This window comes from Scardinius erythrophthalmus (assembly GCF_964197995.2).
Source record: "Scardinius erythrophthalmus genome assembly, chromosome: 13".
NCBI lineage: Eukaryota > Metazoa > Chordata > Actinopteri > Cypriniformes > Leuciscidae > Scardinius > Scardinius erythrophthalmus.
Genome location: NC_138233.1, coordinates 12294973 through 12313726, shown reverse-complemented (window position 1 = coordinate 12313726; position 18754 = coordinate 12294973). Strand labels below are relative to the sequence as shown.

The following is an 18754-nucleotide window of genomic DNA, read 5'->3' as shown; positions in this document are numbered from 1 at the left end:
CTATAATTCTTTCCAAATGATTTCCAATATATTTTATTTTACTTTTGTTAAACAAAATTGGCTTAATATCAAAACACCATGTTGTATTACCTTTACTCAAGTGAAAAGAGCTTATAAATAGGACATACTGGATACAAACAGCAGTATAAAACACACACATCCAAAATAATTGCATTTCCAAGCCATAAATCAACATTTCTCACTCATATCCCTCCTGTTTCTTATTCAGCCGTTTGCGTTTCACAACAATCCTCCAAGTCAAAGGTTCAGAATTCAAAAAGGATGAGCAACATTCTTGACATTCCATCTCATGTTTTTCCAGCTTATCCGTCTCTGAATTCCCGCCAGCAAAAGTGGATTTTGAACTAGGAGGTTGCATCAACACAAACAGCTTCATATAAAAAACCTTCATCGGATTAGAAAAAGAACGTCTGGCTTGAGTGGCAGTACCATACGGTATGCAAAAAGTCACGTTGTAAGCGTATACATTCACAGTACAAAACGAGCATGAGTCTGACTTGAGCACAAGCAACAGGCTAGTCCTTCCTTCCCATTCACTTAAAATTCACATTATATGGTTAAATATACAACGTTAGACAACATCTTGCATATGCAAGAATGATGCATTAATAATGCAATATATATCATATATCTATTTGAGGATCCTTTGACATCCGTTTAGGCAAAGACTGGGATGTAAGCACTACAAGCTACATGACCAAAACTTTTCAACAAGTGCATAAAAAGTAACAAATGATTCCCAGGATAATTCAGATGACTGAGGTTATTTTAACATGTAACATGCAAGAAAACTGTGGGTTTAGAAGTTAATTCCCTTTTACGCTAATCTTGGATCAATCTTTTTGTTCCTTCTTTCCAATCTTTCCAATGAGCTTTGATCAACCTCAAAGTGCAACTTCTATGAATACTGTATGGCTAAATAAAAACACTGGGAGTGTGTGAAGGGTGCGAGTGTGGATGAGTGGGACAAGACCCTGCTTGGGTTTGGCCCAGGAGGAGTTCCTTCTCCCTGGATAAACACGGTCTGCTGATCTGCTGACTGTGGGAATGGTAAAGCCTCATGAAGGACAAAATAGAGTGAGCCAACCATAGAGTTGTTACACACCACAGAGCGATCTGCAAAGAGAGACACACTTAGGATAATGCTTTAACATGTAAAATATGCATGTTGTGTTGAACTGCGGCACAGATCTCAGACCGAAATACGAGTCACTTTCACTCGATTGCTTTCTTACCTGCGCACAATTGAGCTCAGAGTAGAAAGAAGATGTCTCAACGTCCAGATATAGAGGAACAGACTGTGACTCAGCACAACTGCAGAGAAAGAGAGAAACAGTGAATATTTCACTATGTAACAACATTATGTGTCATTTCATCCAAGTCAAGTCACCTTTATTTATATATATATACACTTTTTACAATACAGATTGTTTCAAAGCAATGGAAGCTTGTTTCCGCCACAGAATAAAAGATAAAAGAGATTTAGAGATAATTGCGACTTTATAACACACAATTGCGAGTTTACATCTCGCAATCCTGACTTTATTTCTCAGAATTGGGAGATATAAAGTCAGAATTGCGTGAAATAAAGTCGCAATTGTGTGTTATAAAGTCAGAATTGCGAGATATAAAGTCAGAATTGCGTGTTATAAAGTCAGAATTGTGAGATATAAAGTCGCAATTGCGTGTTATAAAGTCAGAATTTCGAGATATAAAGTCAGAATTGCGTGAAATAAAGTCGCAATTGCGTGTTATAAAGTCAGAATTGTGAGATATAAAGTCAGAATTGCGAGATATAAAGTCAGAATTGCGTGAAATAAAGTCACAATTGCGTGAAATAAAGTCGCAATTGCGTGTTATAAAGTCAGAATTGTGAGATAAACTATTCCGAGGTAAAAAAAAAAAAAGTCAGAATTGCGTGATATAAAGTCGCAATTGCGAGAAAAAAAGTCAGAATTCTGACTTTATAACACGCAATTGTGACTTTATTTCACGCAATTCTGACTATATCTCGCAATTCTGACTTTATAACACGCAATTGCGACTTTATTTCACGCAATTCTGACTTTATAACACGCAATTGCGACGTTATTTCACGCAATTCATTTCATTTTCATTCAATTCATTCAATTCATTCAATATCATTTAATTTGTGGCGGAAACAAGCTTCCATACAAAGCAGCTTTACAGTGATAACAGGAAAATAATGCAACGAAGTTTGTTTCTAGATGAAAATAGCGTCATAGTTTATATATATATATATATATATATATATAGCCGCTCTGGAGAAAATCGTGATGTCATCGTCCAGCTCAGTTCAGTTCTCATATAATGGGGTCAATGCAGGCGGATCAATAATATTGTTGAATATTACATGTGCATGTGCAAATTTGACATTAGCTTGCAGATTTAAAGCATGGTGCACCTGTATGGTCTGGTGTTATGATCCGTAACGGTGTCACACCAGGACACTATACCCAGGGTGAGGGTGACACTGGCCCCACCGGAGAGGAACAGCACACACAGACTCAGCAGCAGTGTGAGGAAGGCAGAGAACAGCGTGCTGCAAGACAAAAAGTGAAAATAAAAACCAATGGATAACACAGTTTAGTTTCTGATACATATAAGGCATAATTATAATAATTATAATTACATTTGTTTTACACTCATTATAATATATTTTAAACTTATTTATATTATATATTCAACTTCATGATATTAAAAAAATATATTTAGCATATTAAGCTGATGTATATAAATAATTAATTCAAATGATTAATAATTATGTATGTATACACATATATATGTAACTTATAAGTATAATATGCTGTGTTCATTTAAAAAACATTATATGTTTACATTATATCTAAAACAATTTAATGTTATTTATACACAAGTATATTATGTGTATAGCTAATTTAATATTATTTAGTTAATCATTTAAATATATATTGAATACAATTTTATTTTGCTTGGATATAACAATATATAGTTTCATGTATTGTTGTTATTTGATCAAATATGCCAATTCAAGTTTCTACTGTTATGTAGATGTATAATTTTAGCATTTAATGTTTTGTTTTTATTTTCTGTAAGTCCCATTATCACTCACTCGTCATGCCGTCGCGTGAGGTAGAAGAGGCTCCTCCAGCCCTGAACTGCACCGTACAGCACCGTGAACACACCGACAAATGTGGCGAACTGGCAGGCGGCCAGTGGACCCCATTGTTGCACCACCAGATGAGTGACCGCTTTGGACTCTCCTTCGCCCACCGTGAGGTTCTCCGTCCTCCAGAAGCCTTGACTAAACAGCGCGCACCTCCCCTTGAAAGCGGATCCGTTGAGGGCGAGCGGCACGACCACCAAGAGTCCAGCGATAACGGACAGGGTGTGGGCGGCGCAGTGAGCCAGCAAGAGTCGCCGATCCAGCTCCATGTACTCGAAAATTAGTTTAGCCTATGGGTTGAGGAGTGTAGCTTACCTGTAGGAATCTCGATGTTTGTTTTCGACAGTAAACGTAAACTGTACAGTGGAATTTTCCAGCACAACATAGAGAGTGTATTTGTGTCTGGACTCCTCCCCTTCGACGACGGGACGGTTACACAACGGTTCAGCTCGAGCTCTGCTCTGACTTTTGACTAGTGTGACGGCGGGCTGCGCGTGACGCTGATGACGCACTCTCACCACACGATCCGCACGTACGCGTGAATATAGAGCTGCAATTTTAACTGACTTTGTTTTATATCAAATATGTGTGTGATTTATTTAATTCAACTGTATATTTACAAATGTCAGCAAAAGTGGGTGTTGTTGGGCTTGGGGGTTTTCCATGACAACGGCAGCGCCACAGCCACACCCCTAAAGCTTAACTCGGTCAGTGGATCAGCTCTGCCTTATGTAAGGCCGCTTACAGCCCAAACATACAACAACCCAAAAATGGGTCATCCGTCAAATGGGTCATTTGTCTCTAAATCAAACATTACTCTAGCTGGTCTTACCAATGGAAATGTCAAAAGCGGCCTGGCATTTATCAGATCCACTTTATATTCCAAAAATTGCAAGTTTAAAACCCACCAGCTTTTAAAAGAAATAAAAAGAATTTAAAACGAAACGATTTGTCCAGGTAGAAACGCATGAAATTGAGTCATTGAATTTTAAGAATGTAAGTCATTTGTGTCCGTCCCATCATAATGAGCAAACACTTAAAATCGTTCTACAAACAGTCGGGACTCGGGATCAAATATTTGTTTTACTTTCTGACATATAACTTATCCTAAATTAGTTGGCAATTTTATATATACATACTGAAGTCTATGGAATATATCTTCAATTTCTTTATTTTGTTGGATTTTTTTTATATCCATAAACAGCTCTTTCACATTTTTTAGTTGAAACAGACTCACTTCTTAAATCTCTTTAACAAATATGCGACAGATTCCTGAAACAGAAATGAATTGTAAGTTAGCCTACTTATTGAGGTTTAATCAAATTTTCATAATCTTGTCATTTTGCTCCGTTGTTTGTTACATGTGAAGTTTTGCGTAGATGCTCTTTAATTTCCCCCTGAAATGTAGTTTCTCATCGCTCATGTGATGTTGCGCTATTTATATTCTACCGGTAGGAGGCAGTATTGCGAATTGTACTGCAGCAACCATATCCACGAAGAAGAGTGTCAGAATTGTTTCTCTAGCGTCCCAACTAGATTTTCTTCATTAAACTGGCTTCTAAGCCGACTGCAGCCAATTTAAAGCTTTAAACGCCATGGATGAAACGGTAAAAAGTGTACTTGGCATGTGTTGTTTCCTTTTATATGTGATTAAAGTGGGGCAATATACTGCTGCATGCTGTGATTGTGCGCAGTTCAAGTTCAATGAAAAGATCTGGTTCGATTTCAAAAAGTTATGACTTTTTTAATTATGTAAGCTCGGTTGCACGCCCTCATATTTCGTGTGCCCGTTTGCTTGGATTTATTTATTAGCAAGAGTTTAGATGTGTGATCAGTGTTAAAACTCTGATTGGAAAAACAGCTTAGACCAGCCTAATGTGGTTTGCTGGTCTCCCTGCCTGGTTAGGCTGGTCTGCTTGTGGTTTTAGACTGGGTACTGGGAGGGTTTTCACCTGGTCATGCTGGGAGACCAGCTACACCAGTTTGGTTTGGCCAGGATGGGAGACCCTTCTAAAACCTGCATACACTGTTTTGACAGATTGATCTCCTAATGCAGAGACTGTGGCTATACTTGAGTCTCAATAATGCTGTAGTTGTATGTTGTCAACACTTACAACTGTTATGTGTGGCAGGCTTCAGATCCGACTGCAGGCGATGATGGGTCAGAGGCAGCGGCCGGTGCTTCGTCATGTTTGGGAGCCACTGGAGGATCATCTGGCTCCCGTTTGGACTCACAGCTCCAGGACGCCATTCGGTTAAAGACAGAGGGGAATGGTTTCTACCGGGAGAAAAATGTGCGAGCTGCCATCGGACGTTATCATCGTGCCTTGCTCGTTCTCCGTGGCCTGGACTCTGAGGTGAACTCTGTCCTGCAAGGGTTTGGGGCTCAGGTGCCTAAACTGAGCCAGGAGCAGGAGGACCTGCTGAGGAGCACGCAAGTAGACTGCTATAATAATTTAGCAGGTTTGTAATCCTTACAAAGAAGTACTCTGGCAATGTGAGATGGTAATGCTGTGGTACCGAATATCACAACACTAAAACGTTATAATTTTGCAGACAATTTTATCCGAAGCGACTTTTTAAGCATGTTCACAGAATTTCTTATTGGACAGGAATTATCATAGTATTATTATTGGTCGGACTTATTGGGTTATTCAATTCTTATTGGTTTAAAAGCGCCAAACCAAATGGTTCCATTTCTGTCTATCTTAGCAGAACAGTTTCCATATTCTTACCAGGATCCTATTATTTGCTTTCAGCCTTTGCTGGTGCCTATCATATCACCTTGACCACATGTTAACCTTTAACCCTTGCATTTTCCCATGCTAGTCATACAAGAAATAGGAGATAAGAGTCCTGTAAACTTGGTCCTTAATCTTTGATGTAGGATCACTCATTTCATGACAACCCATAGCACAATTCAAGATCTTGCTTTATTATACTCTACACTTTATTTTTTAAGTTATTTTGCAAAGAAATTAGTTATTTTATTCAGCAAGGACACATAATTTAAAGTGACAGTAAAGATCTTTACATTGCTACTAAAGATTATGTTTTTCAAATAAATGCTGTTCTTTTCAACTTTCTATTCATCAAAGAATCCTGGGGGGAAATGTATCACTGTTTCCACATGTTTGGAGTAATGGCTGCTGAAAATGCAGATCTGCCATCACAGGAATAAAATACCTTTTAAAATATATTTGTAATAATATTTCCGTTACTGTATTGTAACCAAATAAATGCAGCCTTGGTGAGCATAAGAGACGTCTTTAATTAAAAACGGCATTCTCCTTTTGACCTATTTCTGTGTCTCACAGCATGTTTGCTGCAGCGAGAGGTGGTGGACTATACCCGTGTGCTGGAGTACAGTCTGAAAGTGCTCCATTGGAGGGCAGGGGACATTAAGGCGCTGTACAGAGCTGGAGTGGCCTCATTAGAACTGGGCGATGCTCCGGCTGCTCGACAGTACCTCATCCAGGCCAGCAGAGGGAAACCCAACGGTAAAAACCAACCACATCCCACACCTTTTCTTGTCTATTTCATTCTTTCCTAATCTGCACCATGGGTTGATTTTCAGGCAAACTATTTGAAGGGGCATCCATTTGTAAATTGTGTCCGAAACCGTTGTGGATGTTATCGAGTGTACTCATTCAATTCCACATTGCATCAGCCAATGTACACTCAACGGCTGTCTTTCAAGTTAACTGTATTAGTGGACAACGTAGGTTGTAGTAATTGATGGTTTAGGGGGCCATTTCTGATTCAGCAAATGATTTCTCTCATCAAATTATCGTTGTTTTGTTATAAACGCACAGGGATCTAATTGAGAGAAAAAAAAACTAAAGATTTTTAAATCCGGGGTCGTTCACACAGAATAGGCTACTTGTTGCAATTTAATTGTCTGTGTACATATGGATGTCAGATCTTTGCTTTTGTCTCACTATTTTTTCAGTCTCACGAGCAACGTTAAGAGTAAGTCAAGTTAAAAATAGTTTAAAAACATGTCACAGGACCCCTGCATTCCCTTCCATTCCATTATCTATATTTAAATGCTAGGTGTCCTGTGTGAACAGGCATCTAAAAATACACGGCTGAATGCCACACAAGAATCGGTTAATCGGTGAAAATGTTCTGCATGATACAGGCTGAAAATGTGCAATGATAGTCGTATGAAATCATTAAAGTCATTTCTGAATCTGATATAACACAAAAAAAGATGGGAAAAGCCAGACAAAGTGTTGCCCTTAAATTATTTGCCTGGTAATTTAATTAACCAAACTGTCCACAGTACTGCTGTGTAACTCAAGGTTTATTAACTTTCTACAAATGTTTGCTTGTCCTATTAGATTAAAAAAAAAATTTATGTGTGAATACTATTTGAAATACTTTTTTGTTTTGTAGGAGTTCTATAAGTGTGTAGTAAAAAAAAGTCCCCTAAAAAAGGTTTGGAACTACTGGTCTAATGAATATGCTTCCAGGGAATTTCTGATACAGTTTTCTCAAGGGATTTAGCATGTGTTAGATTTTGAGCCTGTTACGTAATGTAGTGTTGTTACATTTTGTGGATTGATCCATTTTCTTTCAGATTTAGTAAGATCAAACGCTTTGCGGCTCTCGATTGAACTGCTCGGTTTCGCATCAAATTCATGTCAATGCTTTGATTAAAATTACGATGCCATTCATTTTATCCTGTTCTCTATTTCTCAGATGCCGATGTAAAGAAACAGCTGCAGCGAGTGGAGGAGAGACTCAGCCAAGACTACCAGAAAGAGAAGGCACTGTACAAAGGCATGTTCAGCAAACAGAAACAAGGCGAGGAGCAGTTAGCAGAGGAGAAGACACAGAAACTGGTCTAAATGGACTAATACATGACTCAGCAGGAACATACGTCAAGTTAAATAAACTTCGAGTTGAAGGAAATGGGATGTTTTGCCTCAGGGCATGGATAATTTGCTCCATATGGCATTTACTGGTGTTGAAGGTCCCATTGGCAGGATTAAGTGTGTGACTGAAATCTGGTGCAATGTGGCAGCTTGAAAGAATTTTAATGCACTTCAAATGCATTGTAGTCTGGTATTGTATGGCTAATGTGCTGTCAAGCTGCTTTTGTGATGCAATGTTTCTTCCAGCTGTGGTGTGTTATTTCTGGTCTTTTCATTTTTCAGATGAAAGTTGTCTTGTTTTTTGTTTGTTCATCCTAATAAATATTTTTGAAAGAACCCAAAGCCTAATTTATTTGCCATTTGAAATTGATTACTCAAACAAGCTGTTGTTAGATTGTTAATGGATTATACTAATATGATTAGGGAAATGCTGTAAGACATTTATTATAAGTCTATGGCAGCAGAGTTTTGTTTGTGAGATTTAATCCTATTGTACCACAGAACTCTTCACTCAGCAGCAGCAGTCATTGCCAAGCAAATCAATAAGGATCATGTTAAATTTGAAATACTTATATTGTTATTTTATTATGTTTCAGCACTTTAACAATCTTTTCAAATTATTTCATATTTTTTTCAAAGTCCTGAGCATGAGTTTAAACAACATATTTTTGTATTTGGTCAGTATATACTTGAATGTACTTTAAGTATAATATGTTCATAGTAAAAACAACACCAGCACCACTATGACCATAAGAGTGCACAGACCACAACACAGCATGGCATGCAGATTATAAACGAGCAGAATGAGAGTAAATCGTAAGTTTGGAAAAGTTGGCAGCCTGGTTTCTCCCATTTTGAACTGTTCTCACTAATCTTTCTTTTTTGACTTGTGGTTTTTATTGAAACTGAGGGACCTCATAGAGCCAAACACTTTCCTTCCAAGGTCGCGGAACGATCTGGAACGAGTGAGAGGAGCTGATGGGGGTGGCGAGGGTGAGAGGGATGGAGACGAAAGAGGAGAAAGGGAGTGACTGCTTCCCTCCAGGCTCTGGGATCGAGAGAGATGGAAAAGACTGGCGGTTGAAGAATGATGTTTCTCCTCCTTTCGCACCAGATTGCGAGCACGTTCTGAGCCTCGTCCTGCACGGCTGATCTCAAACGAGGAACGCCACTGATTGCTTTCTCGTTTCTGAGACTGTGGATCGAGAATACCCTGAGACTCACTTCGAAATAATGCTCGTCTGGACAACCGGAGGCTGGAACTCCGACTGTCCCAACTTGTTCCTTTCTTTTTCGAGTTGTTCCCTCTTTGATCTTGCCTACTGGACGATGTTTCTTTCAACGAGGTGTGCCTCCAACCAAACCCTCCAGCTCTCTCATCTCTCTCGTCATCCTCCTCCTCCTCTCTTCCCCAAAATCGTGTTTCAAACCCCTTCCAAAACTTTCCACCCTTTTTAGGTGTTTGAGTGCTCATTTCATCCTCCCATCCGGTGCCGTAGTCTCTGCCCGAATAGCTACTCACCGTGGATGCACGGATGAGTTCTCTGGAGACATGTTTGCCCTGGTAGAGCCTCTCTCCATCCCCACTCCTCCTCCAGCCTCTATCTTGAGGCCTCCATCCAGCCCCTGCATTCTGCCTGAGGGACCCTCCACGAGGTCGAATGGGACCCTCCAGTGGGGAACTACATGGATGAAAGCGTGGAAGAGAGCACTGAGATGGGGAGTCACGCCGAAATACTGACAGCTGGGCAGGAGTGAAGGGTGAATTTGAAAGTAGCCGAGGAGGGGAGTGGACTCTGGTGTGGGAAGAGCCTGGAGATGAGGCGGGATCTGATTGATTATGTGGGAAAGGTAGGATGGGAGAAGAACGAGTAGGCGTGCGTCCAGAATTGTCCGAATGAGGGCTACCTGACTGCGATGTCATTGCCGAATGGCAATCCGAGTGGGATACTTGTAGGCGATGCTGTTGAGATAAGTAATCCTGTCCTGTGCCTGCACCTGTCCAGGCATTTGATGGTGGTGTCAGATTAGTTCGTTCTAATCCAAAGGGGTGGTGAAATGAAGACCGGGAAGAGTGCAGTGTAGAAACGTTACTTGGAGAAGCAGAACCTACACCTCTTTCTCGTTCGTTCCTAAAACATTCTGTATCCAACTCCACCCCCTCCTCCATCAAACCAAGCACTACAGATCTTGGCAGTCCAGATACACGAGAGATCTCACATACAACTGCAGAGTCCTCATTCATTTTGGGAGGGCTTTCTGAAGCTTTGACAGGAGGACAACCCTCTGCCTCTTCCCTTGAGGCTCCACTCCAGTCTAGAGATTTGGAGAATCCCACTGGACTAAAGGTCTTTCCAGTTATCTCCAGAGACCCACGATGGTTCACTGAGGAAGGGCAGGTGGAGATCCTTGGTCTCCTACTCCAGTTTGGAGTGCTGGTGATGGTGGAAGTCGAAGAGGAAGGGGAAGCAGTTGGAGTGACTAAGTTGGCGGAGAGATGCCCACATGATCCTGAGACCTCTTCTTTCAACTTTTTAGCATCAAAACTCAAAGTCTTGTTCAGGTTCGGATTTAGGTTCAAATTCAGATTCAAGTGGAAGCTGATGTTGAAATCCTCCCCTGTGACGGAGGGCAAGTTTCCGAGGTTGATGGAATTGCGACTTGCATTTTTACCAATACTGCTGAGGCTGACTCTCGCTGAATTGCCCAGGATAGACTTACAAGGAGTCGCACTACCTCCCGACAGGCTGGAGGAGGAAGCACTTCTTGGGTGGAGTCCCTCATAACCTGCAATGTTTATTTGGGGTCCACGACTGGAGGTTTCAGCGGCCACCCTGCAGTGATGCTGATGGACTAATCTGTTGATGTATTTCTCCAGCTGAGTAAAGGAAGGAGAGGCTGGGGGCTTCACAGGAGGTTGATCAAGCCCTGGCTCCACAGGCTCCTCATTCTCTGGACTGGGCGAGAGGCGGGTGGGGGAAGGTTCCTGGCAGGTCGTGAACAGGGGGCTCTGGAGGGCCACAGCATGGAGTGGACTAGGGTAAGGGTACACCTCTTTTGTCTTCCGAGAAACTAGGTCAGAGCAAAATTTTGGGTCCAGCTGAATCTGTGGACTGGAGTTGGAAGAAGGCAGAAGAGAGCCTGGGTGAAACCCTCCCAAACTGGAACAAAGGTCTGTCAGGACCATGAGGCTATTGAGCTCAAGATCCCCTGTTCATAAAGAATAAAAAAATATATATTATTATTTACACTCTCCTTATTTATTATACAATAAATTATCTACTTATTTTAATTAGAAGCATAAAAAACACCAATTTATTACAAAAATAACCTGTATATACAGTATATATAAATTATCTATATATGCATATATACTATAAATAATAATTGGGCATTTTACTTTTTTGTTGTCCTTTTGTTTTGAATTCCTATTCTCATTAAATGCGTATTACTGTTATATAGGATTGTTACAGTATGATTTATAATATTTAAATTACCTTAAATGAAAATATACAAAAATAGCAAATGTACAACAAACATTATCATCCTGTGCTAGTATTTTTAACAAATCTTAGGCAAATCTTTTGGTTTCTGAAAGACCTCTTATAGCACAGATTTAAGATTGATCATACCAGTCGAAAAGGGCCTCCTTTCTTGTTTCTCCACTGTGCCCCCAGGACACTCTGTACTAAGAGATTCAGCCTCCCTCCAATGATTGGCACTATGATCCAGTGAGCGAGGCCTACGGCTGACTCTCACTGACCCTCCAGGAGCCGCCTCGCTGGATACAGAGTAACAAGAGTCTGACAGAGAACTTCCACTGACCGAGTAAAAACCTGTGGACAAGAGAATGATAGATGAAGTTAAGAGTGTTAGGGGGAGAAGTGCTTCAGGGGTGACGCATGATATAAATGATGGGTTTGCCATAAAAAGCTAGGGTTAATGTTTGCCAAAGTAAAAAGAGAACTCCCAAAAACTCAGAAACTGTGTGTCATATTGAAGTTAAGAGGTCAACACTGAATCATTTGTTTCAAATAGAGCCCCAAGCCATCCAAGCTATGAGTCATACGCTTGTGTGAAATGTGTTACAATTTCAAGCAGGGCTCATTCTTCAGGGATGGTTTAGAGGATGACTGCTTTTGATTTAGACATTTCACATAGTTTCACTGACTGCGCATCTCTAAAAAAAATATATTTTTTATCAAAGTTTGCTATAATTGGTGTTTTGCTGTAAGCACTTTGTATTTCTAAGAAGAACTGAACAGTATTTTTTATATACACTACCGTTCAAAAGTTTAGGATCAGTACGGGTTTTTTTTTGTATTTTGATTCAGAAAGCATGCACTTGACTTCAGATGAATGCTGTTCTTTTGAATGTTCTATTCATCAAAGAATCTTGGAAAATAAGAAATGTTTCTTGAGCACCAAATCAGAATATTAGAAAATTTCTGAACGATCATGTGGCACTGACGACTGGAGTAATGATGCTGAAAATTCACTTTACCAATCGCAGAAATAAATCACATTTTAGAATATATTAAAATGGAAAATAGTTGTTTTAAATTGTAATAATTTAAGGTTTAACATCTCTTCATCCAGGTTTTGATGAGCACTGCTGTGCTGAATAACATACAACACCAAGAATAGCCAGCTGTGACTAAATAATTATATAATGCTCCAAATGCCAAATACTAAAAAGGGAAACAATACTGTGGAACAATGATTAATCACACAATTCACTCAGTGAATATAAACAGCTTTAGAGAAGCACCTCAGCGCAAGATATTTCAGAGGGCCTAGTGCCTTTGTTAAAGGTCCAAGTATCCAGACAAAAATATTTTGAAGTGCTCTTTACAAAACGACAAAGGTTTATTATTGAGGAACTTAGAGTATCAGCACCTGAGCTGGGTCTAGAGTCGCAGTCAAGCGGTGTAGTGCCAGGGAAGTCTGGGGTTTGAGAAGACAGCAGATCAGACGGGACGTCCCAGGACAACGTGGACCAGCGTGAGCTTATCCCCTCTCCTGTAGTGCCGAGGCAAGACAGATCAGGGTTTGCAGAGGACAGGCTCTGAAACAGATGGAGGGGTCATGTTACTACAAGATACGGTGATAACACAAAGACCCCGTTTACACCTGGTATTAACGATCATGATGCATGTATTTGTACATTGTACTTGTGGCTAAACGCTAATACATCGTAATGAATCCCAGACAGCAGCAAAGAACCGCCTACTCACCTGTCAATTGACTATTTCAATAAAAAAAAGAGGTTTTAGCAGAATGGTATTAATAGAAATAACCATCTGATTGAATACATACTACATAAACATGCACACATCACTGAACATCAATGCCTAATATAATTTAAACAAAGTGACAAACAGATAATGTGCAATTCTATTGCAATTTTTTTTTTTTTGCACTTTATCAATTGTAAAACACTGAAGTAGTGAATGATTCATGTAGTCCTGAACTCAGAGATCCTATCCTCGAAATATGATCACAGCTGGTCACTGGAGATGCATGTTAACCAGGTGTAAACAAAAATTTGTCTCGGCTGACCAAATCACCCAGAGTCAAACCAGCATAGAAATCATATAACTTTATGATTTCTAAGACTGCTTTTCTGAGAGGATTTTAAAGGACTAATAACTGAGAACAATCAAGGGAATGCTTTGGCTAAAGTTCACTTCTGGTCAGAAGTTTTAAATCGCTTATCTGCATGAACTGTTTACTGGATTTAGCTGTTTGTGATCCCCAACCTCCCCCATCACAAGGAATCTCCCCTTGCTTCACTTCTGAGGAATCCCATCAAACCAAGTGACTATTGTGCATATCCTGTTAAGTCCGATCAACCTTCTGTCAGACTTTTACGCAGACAATGCAGGTGATGCATTGGCGAAATGAAAAAAGCTGGGGGAGGGCGGTTAATAAGCAGAGAGTGGAGAAAGACAGATGATGAAACAAAGAAGAAAAGGAGAAAAGAAGGGGGGATAATGGGTACTGAAAGGCAGACTTTGACCAGGCTTATCTCTGCTCCAGCAGTTTACCCACAATTACTGTCTCGGACTCTAAAACTAAATATGGAAGGGAAAACATACGATGTAAAAGTGAGCGGGGGGAGGGTGAAGGTTGAATACTCATGGAGGAGAGCATAAAGCATTAAGAGAGTGATAAAATGAAGAGTTTTGAAGAAAAGTAGAGAGTACGGGGGATGGGTTGCCTAGTGAGACAAACAGCATTTAGGAGGCATCTCTTATGTGAGACCCCCCTCCCACCACCACCACCACCACTCCTGGATATAACTGCCTCCCCCACTTCACTTCAGAGAACTGTCAGGCCTCTCTTCTCTTCCTGCCCTCTCTCTCCTTCTCTTTCTCGCTCTCCTTCTCCTCTCCTCGCCCACACATCCGATTTAGCAGCAATACTTTAACTCTCTCTTTACTGATGGAATATGAACAAACACGTGCATTGACACTTCCACATGCATTGGACAACAAACACTTGTTTCTCACTGTGGTACTTCAGTTGAATTTTTCGAATGCAGAGCAAAACTGCTTGAAACGATATGCATTGACTTGACTATCACAAAACATAAATAAATTAGACCCTAATTCGTTCACATAAACCTATGCACACATCTAGACAGAATCTATACTGCATTATCGTGGTATACAGTTGCAATTTATTTCATTTCACCGAGAAGGGGCTTGGAAGAAGCATTTGCTCAATAGGGGAAACCTGATATGGGTCTCACCGGGGTGCACTGGCCATTTTCCAGCTACCGATCAATTCACGAAGGAGTGCTCTGGCACATGGAAACTGCATTTCATGAGGCTAATGATGCAAATGGACATAAAATAATGGAAATAATGAGGTGAATATCCAGTCTGGCTATCAGCTCCATTGACAGAGGAATTACTCATTCAATTCCCACACTGACACAGTAAAATGGTTTAACGTCATATTATAATAACAAGGTGAGTCTTGAGGGAGGAAGATGGAAGACAGCTTTTCAGCCACTGAATGAGCAATCAAACCTTTGACTGAAAAACGTATCATATTGTAATAGTCTAATAAACCCACTTTTTTTAAATGAAAGTCTACATGCATAGTAGCTATGAAATCATATACTGCATTCAGCCATTGCGCAGCAGTCCATCCTAGTGAGGGGTTAACATATCAGTTGCTCTGCATGGTACACCCCCGTTCTCCATTTCTCTGTCCATTTCCGTCCATCCTCTCTCTCCCTCAGCGGGTATCAGAGGAGAGGTGATATCTGTGACGCCGACAACAGAAACATTTTTCCATGTGGTGTTTATGCAAATGGAAGTTACGTAGGTGGAGAGGCAACAACATCGCCCCGATGATGACTCACACTTTTGTCTCATGATACATATTGCTGTTTCTCATCTGCACATTTTGCTAGACTGAATGACTACTTGTAAGTGTCCTTTAAAAGCCTTTTGAAATTGGGAAAACAATTTTGTATGCTATGAAAGAAAATGCTCTTAATCACATCACTTTGATCTTGGAGATCCCGGATAATTATATAAATGCCCTGTAATAAATGAGGGATATGAGAAATGTGAGAGATGTATGAGCTAATTGCCACTATTAAATGTATTTCAAATTTGTGGCTTCACTTGAGTTCACTTGCACACTGCCCCACTGTCCATTATATAAAAACCCACAATGGTGCTTCTATTGTCAACTCTCACATACACTTCCCTCCTTCTCCCATTACACAAGCACATACCTAAAGAGCACCTGTTATGTGTCCTCCATACCTGGTCAAGAGCCCTGCCTCATCACCATGACAAAATCAACATTTTGTTAGTAAAACATTTTGTCTGTCCAACATACAACATGTGTAGATTAATAGGAAATTGATATGTCATTGGGTAAATTGTGCCACCCTCTTAATCTACAATACAGTGCATTATTTGTCACATGACCATATAAATTAGAGAGAGCCCTTCCCAAGGGCGTAGATTTGGTTTGAACATTGGGGGGGTTGAAGTTTGGGTTCTGCATATTTTTCATGTAATCATGATATACATATTGAGGGGGTTGTAATGCATAGATTTAAATATTGGGGGGGTTATCTCCCCCCTAACCCCCCCACAAATTACGCCCCTGGCCCTTCCTATACAGCTGCCTACTTTTGAGAGATGCATATGAAAAAATTAAAAAGCATTTTTATGCAAAAAAAAACTCTAATTTGCATGCCAAAGTAATTTTTTACAAGACAGGTGAAATTAATTTAACGTCAAAGCAAATTTATACAGATCTAAAAATATATCATGTATGTTGGTGAACTGCCAACGTATAAAACATTTTAAAAATGTATCCAAATTATTTCATTATTGAATAAAGCAGTTTTCCCAAAATGGGAAATTGTGGAAACATATTACCATTACTTAAAACTACAAATACAACTGCAAAATGTTAAAAACATGTGTTGAATTTAGGGATACACGATATATCTGCCACCATATCAGTATCAGATATTTGGCTGATATTTTAAAGCAGATAAATAATGAATTATTTCCATCAGCTGAGACACTTCAGATGCCACAATGGTTTTTAATTACTCACAAAATATGATTGGAACCACTTCAAAAAAGGAAAATACAGTTAAGTGCAACATGTGCTGTCATTTAGGCTGCATAGGCTACATAAAATTATAATGAGAACATTATAATTGTGTACTTGGGACATGATTTTTGATGGTGAGACTTTTGTTTTTGTAATCAGGCTCTCAAAAATTATATAAAAATTTAGATTTATCTGACAATATATCGGTTATCGGCTTTCAAATATAAAGAATTATCGGTATTGATTTAAAATGAAAAATTCAGAATATTAAAGGATTAGTTCACCCAAAAATGAAAATTCTGTCATTAATTACTCACCCTCATGTCATTCCAAACCCGTAAGACCTTTGTTCATCTCCGCAACACAAATGAGATATTTTTGATGAAATCCGAGAGCTTTCTGACCCCTCCATAGACAGAAATGCAATGACTACTTTCAAGGCCCAGATAGGTAGCAAAGACATCAGTTAAAATAGCCCAAATAGTTGTGTTCCCGAAGAAGAACGAAGGTCTTACGGGTTTGGAATGATATGAGGGCGAGTAATTAATGACAGAATATTCATTTTGGGGTGAACTATCCCTTTAAAATTTTTCTCTGGCTGGTTTCTGCAAAAATGAACCACTAGAATGAGAGAAAAATAAAATAAAATTGAAATAAAAAGTTTGAAAAAAGGAATGAAATAGTAGTTGTGTAAAACATATTGATTCAACTTACCCCCAACATGGGGCAACTACCTTTTCCCCCAAGAAGTCATATTTCTATATTTTTATAGATGCTTTCTGACTACATTTGATAACAAACACATAATAAGACATATTTCTCCTTGTCTGTAAGACAAATTAAAAATGACACAGCTTACCCTGCTGTCCCCCACATGACTCCACTAAGAGGCATTTTGTATTTTTCAAAGGTGCAATCAACATGCATTGTGTGCAGTGCAGTGGCCTAAAATAGCTATGCACTCCAACTCAACCTTGACACGTTGAAGAAAAAGGTGTGTACAATTCTGAAATGTAAACAGTCAGCAGCAGCGTCCTGTATAGGTGCTCAAGCAACCTGAGCACCACTGGATGCCAGTGTCACCAAAACGTTTAGCAGGTGCCACCAGCAGGGTTCCAACTCGACGACGAGATCAAAGTTACAATTACAAGGAACATTATATTCCTGTGGTATTTTCCCACGTCCCCACTGACCTGTTGCCTGCGGGAGGTTGCGGCACCATCCTCGGCGGCGCTTTCCAGTCCTTCCCCCTGGTGAGCGGGCGCTTCATTCACGTCCAGTACCGCATCCACCATCTCCAGCTGTCGTCCTCTAAGAAGGTCCAGTTCCATTATGCCGGCCAGAGTGGCTTTCAGCCGCTCTCCGATGCGAACCCGATCGCTCCCTGACCATAGCGAATTCACACAACCGCGGCGTCCGGCCATTGTGCGCGCAAATCGGTTTTCGAGGCAGACTGAAACTCACTATGGTCGCCGGTGAATGGGGAGAGCTCACTCACTGCCCGCCTCTAGCCAGAGTAGCCTACCGACTGTAAATGCAGCGCGAGCGCTGTGCGACATGAGCAGCACCAGAGCCGACGCTTAAAATTCAGAGTCCGTAACAATGTATCTTTGCGGCTCACGAAAATGCAGAACGGAGGCAACTCAACTTTCGCTAGGAGGCACATGTAACAAAGGCATACTTTCAAGGTCTTAATTTACAGCCCAGAATAATCCGTCCCCTCCTAACCATTTTGAGGCACTACAATCATAACGTCAGCTATTCGGTTCATGATGATGATGATGATGAAGATGATGTGGATTGAATCATATGCGACAGTCTTGCACACAGCTCACTGCTGTAAAGAAAAGAGTATGAATAGGGCGGAGTTAGAACGTGAAATCTAGCTGCTGATTGGTCGGGGAAGTTTTCGAACAGAATTGACTAGTTTTTTTGTTTTTTTGTTTTTTTAAAGGGGTGATGAACTGAGAAATCAAAGTTTCCTTGAGCTTTTGACATATAAGAGATCATCATACTATAATAATATCCTGTAAGTTTCAGAACTGAAAACTACCTTGTTAGTCCAATAAAAGCTTTTATAGAC

At 40.1% G+C, this 18754-nt stretch overlaps 3 protein-coding genes across 3 annotated transcripts; 1 reads left to right on the top strand and 2 right to left on the bottom strand.

Moving 5' to 3' along the window:
- Positions 1–18: 18 nt before the first annotated feature.
- On the bottom strand, positions 19–4612 carry LOC308700951 (transmembrane protein 179). Its single transcript, XM_081382884.1, has 4 exons — positions 3134–4612; positions 2447–2584; positions 1257–1335; positions 19–1137 (listed from the first exon to the last, which is right to left on the bottom strand). The coding sequence occupies exons 1-4, from the start codon at positions 3454–3456 to the stop codon at positions 937–939; spliced, it is 741 nt and encodes a 246-aa protein (XP_081239010.1). The 5' UTR covers positions 3457–4612; the 3' UTR covers positions 19–936.
- Positions 3407–8416, top strand: ttc9c (tetratricopeptide repeat domain 9C). The gene is made up of 4 exons (XM_081382885.1): positions 3407–4794; positions 5320–5650; positions 6505–6687; positions 7895–8416. Exons 1-4 carry the CDS (start codon positions 4783–4785, stop codon positions 8041–8043), a joined length of 675 nt encoding a protein of 224 aa, XP_081239011.1. The 5' UTR covers positions 3407–4782; the 3' UTR covers positions 8044–8416.
- A 221-nt stretch (positions 8417–8637) lies between these two features.
- On the bottom strand, positions 8638–18512 carry LOC308700748 (uncharacterized protein). The gene is made up of 4 exons (XM_081382512.1): positions 17865–18512; positions 12970–13138; positions 11703–11906; positions 8638–11280 (listed from the first exon to the last, which is right to left on the bottom strand). The coding sequence occupies exons 1-4, from the start codon at positions 18093–18095 to the stop codon at positions 8939–8941; spliced, it is 2946 nt and encodes a 981-aa protein (XP_081238638.1). The 5' UTR covers positions 18096–18512; the 3' UTR covers positions 8638–8938.
- Between the last annotated feature and the right edge of the window lie 242 nt (positions 18513–18754).

Coding starts and splice junctions, on each gene's coding strand:
- LOC308700951 (XM_081382884.1), bottom strand. CDS start 3,456: ATGGAGCTGGATCGGCGACTCTTGCTGGCTCACTGCGCCGCCCACACC. Junction 1,336..2,446: donor CATAACACCAGACCATACAG/GTGCACCATGCT, acceptor CTTTCTCTGCAG/TTGTGCTGAGTCACAGTCTG. Junction 1,138..1,256: donor CTGAGCTCAATTGTGCGCAG/GTAAGAAAGCAA, acceptor CTCTCTTTGCAG/ATCGCTCTGTGGTGTGTAAC.
- LOC308700748 (XM_081382512.1), bottom strand. CDS start 18,095: ATGGCCGGACGCCGCGGTTGTGTGAATTCGCTATGGTCAGGGAGCGAT. Junction 11,907..12,969: donor CGACTCTAGACCCAGCTCAG/GTGCTGATACTC, acceptor TCTTGTCCACAG/GTTTTTACTCGGTCAGTGGA. Junction 11,281..11,702: donor AAGGAGGCCCTTTTCGACTG/GTATGATCAATC, acceptor CTTTATGAACAG/GGGATCTTGAGCTCAATAGC.
- ttc9c (XM_081382885.1), top strand. Junction 5,651..6,504: donor CTGCTATAATAATTTAGCAG/GTTTGTAATCCT, acceptor TGTGTCTCACAG/CATGTTTGCTGCAGCGAGAG. Junction 6,688..7,894: donor CAGCAGAGGGAAACCCAACG/GTAAAAACCAAC, acceptor TCTATTTCTCAG/ATGCCGATGTAAAGAAACAG.